Genomic DNA, 4,481 nt, shown 5'->3' with positions numbered 1-4,481 from the left:
GATAAGATGGATTCTTTTGCTCCAAGAATTCAATCTCCAAATCAGGGATAAAAAGGGGGTAGAAAATGTGGTAGCTGACCACTTGTCCAGACTAGTGATATCACATGACTCACATGGTCTACCTATCAATGATGACTTCCCTGAGGAGTCTCTCATGTCAGTAGATGTAGCTCCATGGTATTCTCACATTGCAAACTTTTTGGTTACTGGAGAAGTACCAAGTGAGTGGAGTGCTCAAGACAAGAGGCATTTCTTGGCTAAGATCCATGCCTATTATTGGGAGGAACCTTTTCTTTTCAAATATTGTGTAGATCAAATTATAAGGAAATGTGTTCCTGAGCAAGAGCAATCGGGAATTCTCTCCCATTGCCATGACAGTGCTTGTGGAGGTCATTTTGCCTCTCAGAAAACAGCAATGAAAGTGATCCAATCAGGCTTCTGGTGGCCCTCTCTTTTCAAGGATGCCCATTCTATGTGTAAGGCATGTGATCGGTGTCAAAGGCTTGGTAAGCTAACACGCCGAAATATGATGCCCTTGAACCCCATCTTAATAGTGGATATCTTTGATGTCTGGGGTATAGACTTTATGGGACCATTTCCAATGTCATTTGGACATTCCTACATCTTGGTAGGAGTGGATTATGTCTCTAAGTGGGTAGAAGCAATCCCATGTAGGAGCAATGATCATAAGGTGGTACTTAAATTCCTCAAGGACAACATCTTTGCAAGATTTGGAGTGCCAAAGGCCATTATAAGTGACGGGGGAACCCACTTTTGCAATAAACCTTTTGAGACTCTTCTAGCCAAATATGGGGTTAAGCACAAGGTAGCTACACCTTATCACCCTCAAACTAGTGGCCAAGTTGAGTTAGCCAACCGTGAGATCAAGAATATATTGATGAAGGTGGTCAAAGTGAATAGGAAGGATTGGTCTATCAAGCTCCTGGATTCCTTATGGGCTTATAGGACCGCTTACAAGACCATTCTAGGAATGTCTCCCTATCGCCTTGTTTATGGCAAAGCGTGTCACCTTCCAGTGGAAATTGAGTATAAAGCATGGTGGGCAATCAAAAAGCTCAACATGGATTTGTCAAGAGCCGGGTTAAAGAGATGTTTAGATTTGAATGAATTAGAGGAATTGAGGAATGATGCATACCTCAATTCAAAAATTGCAAAAGCAAGATTGAAAAAATGGCATGATCAGTTGGTAAATCAGAAGAATTTTACCAAAGGACAAAAAGTTTTGCTTTATGACTCTAAACTTCATCTCTTTCCAGGTAAATTGAAATCAAGGTGGACGGGTCCTTTCATAATTCATGAAGTGCATCCCAATGGAGTGGTGGAAATATTCAATCCCACAGGCAATCAAACCTTCAAAGTCAATGGCCATCGTCTCAAGCCATTTATAGAGCCTTACAGTACAGACAAGGAGGAGATCAACTTCCTTGAACCACCACAACTTTGAGGAAAAGCAGGGTATCATGGGCTAAAGAAGTCCATGAATTTTTGTTATAGTTTTATAGTTATATTAGTATTTTTATTTCTTTATATTTTAATTTTTCTTTAAATCTTAGTTTATTTTGTCTTAATTCAAGTCAATTTTCATGATAAATTTCAGAAAAAAATCATGAAAGGTGAGGAGAGCTCTTCAAAAGCAGAACAGGGGAGTAAAATCAAGGAAGCAGAGCACCCAATTTCAAGGTGCCAAAATTTTCGCACACCTGATTTCAAGGTGCGAAAATTTCGCACACCCAAAACCAAGGTGCGAAATCCTTGGGCCAAAAGAAGCCATTTTCGCACACCCCTACCTCAAGGTGCGAAATCAATTTCAAGGTGCGAAATCCCTTTTCAAGGTGCGAATTTCCTAAAATCCAATTTCGCACACCACTGTGGAAGGTGCGAAAATTTTCGCACTGTGCGAAATCCTCTCCTGGCACACGTGTGCCAATTTCGCACACCTCAAGCTGATTTTCGCACTGTGCGAAATAGTGTGCGAAAATTTCGCACACCACTATTCAAGATGCGAAAATTTCGCACACCCCCTTTTAACGTGCGAAATCATCAGCCAAAGGGGTGCCATTTTCGCACACCCAATTCCAAGGTGCGAAATTTGCAGGCCAAGGTGCGAAAATTTCGCACGGTAAAATTTTAACTTCTAAAAATTTAAAACCGACTTTTAAATTAAAATTTTACCCCCGAAATTGTGCCTAACGTCCAAAAACGACTTTTCGGTTGCCTTGGAAAATTTTAAAAGATCAGAAACCCCTTAAACCTCATTCCTATATAAACCCCTGAAGTCCAGAAGCTCAAAGGACTCTCTTAAGCACCAGCTGAAAAACCTCTGGAATCCCGAACACCCATCTCCCTTCATTTCGGCCATGGCGAAGACCAGAGGAGGCCTTTCCGCCTCCCCATCCTCACCGACACCTCGGCCACAGCGAGCCGCCATGGGAGCCGCACCTTCACCTCCCGTTCAGGCCCCGGCCATTCCCCCATCTGAGGGGGAAGCTCCTTCTCAGCGCCGATACCCCACCCGGAGGCCACCCGCGGACCCTGTGCCACCAGTCGAACAGGCCACGAGCCCTGTTTCTCGGCCCCCTGCGAAAAGGTCCAGGTTCTCGGGTCCTGGAGAGCCATCCCACGCACCTCAGCCAGAACCAGCTACAGAGGAACCTCGGATTCCAGTCGACATGCCTCCCGAGGCCATTATCAGGCGTCCCATGATAGCTGGACCGCCGATTGAGGGTAACCTGGATTGCAGAGATCGACCCTTCCATTCTGAGACCTATTTTGATATAGAGGCCCTCAGACAGCAGCCAGAGCTCAGAGATTCATTCCGACTGCTGCAGAGGTATCACATGGAGTCTTTTCTCACTCCTAGGCAATTCTACTATCCCAGAGTAGTTATAGATTTTTATCAATCTATGACTACTCGAGGTCTCCGCAATCCTACCCTCATCCAGTTTACTATAGACGGACGTCAGGGTGCCATTGGAGCTCGTCACATTGCTGAGGCCCTCCATATACCTTATGAGCCCGTATTTCAGGCAGATTTCAGGGAGTGGTCCTCATTCTCTCAGAGTGACATGGTCCGCATTTTGTCCAGGGGGACTTCTACAGCCTCGGTATTGACCAGGAGAGAGCTTCCATCTGGGATGCTCCTCATTGATGTGCTCCTGCGTGCCAACCTATTCCCCCTTCAGCATAAGGTTCAGAGGAGAGGAGCTATACTTGAGGCGTTATTCAGGATTTCTGAAGGCTATTTCTTCGGCCCTCATCATTTGATTATGACTTCTCTTCTTCATTTTGAAGAGAAAGTCCATCAGAAGAAGCTTCAGAGGGCAGATGGCATCCCATTACTATTTCCGAGGCTCCTCTGCCAGATTTTAGAGCACTTGGGCTATCCTGAAGAGCCCCGTCTTGAGAGGCGCCGCCATTGCCGAGAGGACTTCTCTCTCGACAAATGGCATCACTTGGTAGCCTATTTTGCACCCCAGGGAGCCCCAGCTGTGCCTGCACCTCCAGAGCTACCCCGAGATGAGCAGATACCTCAGGCCGAGCAGGATGAGATTCTCACAGAGACACCACCTCCTGCCCCTGCAGCACATCCCTCAGAGCATATTCCTGAGCCTGTACATCCTATTTCTCCTATCACTCAGGGTGCTCCACCAGTCGCGCCAGCTACCCCAGCACCTCCTCCTCCATCTGAGCCCACTGTCACCATTTCTCTTACAGAATTCAGAGGCTTAGAGCGTTCATTGCGGACACTGAGCACTGCTCAGGATTCTATTATCCACCAGATGGCCACTATTCGTGCACACCAGGATCAGATCATTGCTACTCAAGCTCAGCATACCACGATCCTTCATCAGATTCAGCAGCATCTGAGTATGCAGACTCCTCTTGGGCATGATAGATCTGCACCATCCGAGCCTCTAGTGCCAGATGAGGAGAGCTTGCCAGCTGAGCAGCCTATACCAGAGGAGGAGATCAGAGCAGAGCCATCACATGACCCCACTCATATCTGATCTTTTTATGATTTACATTATATATTAGACTTGTAAATCCCATCTTTTGCATGTGTTATAAACTGGGATTGGAAGTATTACTTGAAATCATACATTGTATATTCCTTTTACAAGTAATATATATATATATATATATATATATATATATATATCCTTTTTGATTATATTCCTTTTTCTCATTACTCTTTTGTCTTTGGAACATGTGGTTTAAGGTATTCCATACCTCCTATACACTCAGACTTTGTCTCACTCAGGAGGTACCACTTCCTCCCTTTATTTTTAATCGCTTTTGAAACATTGGGGACAATGTTCAGCTTGGTTGGGGGGAGAGTTGAGAAAGGAAGTTTTGTTGTTAATACTAAGTTATTTTGGTATTTTAGTTAATTTTTGCTTAAATTTTAAAATTTTTAAAAGTTTTTTTGAATCATTCTCTATGGTTGTTAAAGATAATTT

The 4,481-nt window shown here is 44.4% G+C and overlaps 1 protein-coding gene across 1 annotated transcript; it reads left to right on the top strand.

Annotated features, from left to right (window-relative positions):
- Positions 1–2,378: 2,378 nt before the first annotated feature.
- LOC132254292 (vegetative cell wall protein gp1-like) lies at positions 2,379–3,913 on the top strand. Its single transcript, XM_059739595.1, has 4 exons — positions 2,379–2,745; positions 2,938–3,038; positions 3,498–3,753; positions 3,873–3,913. Exons 1-4 carry the CDS (start codon positions 2,379–2,381, stop codon positions 3,911–3,913), a joined length of 765 nt encoding a protein of 254 aa, XP_059595578.1.
- The last annotated feature ends 568 nt before the right edge of the window (positions 3,914–4,481 follow it).

The sequence above is a fragment of the Vitis vinifera genome, chromosome 9 (genome assembly GCF_030704535.1).
Source record: "Vitis vinifera cultivar Pinot Noir 40024 chromosome 9, ASM3070453v1".
NCBI lineage: Eukaryota > Viridiplantae > Streptophyta > Magnoliopsida > Vitales > Vitaceae > Vitis > Vitis vinifera.
Note: the sequence above shows the minus strand (reverse complement) of the source record. Positions and strands in the feature narration are given on the sequence as shown.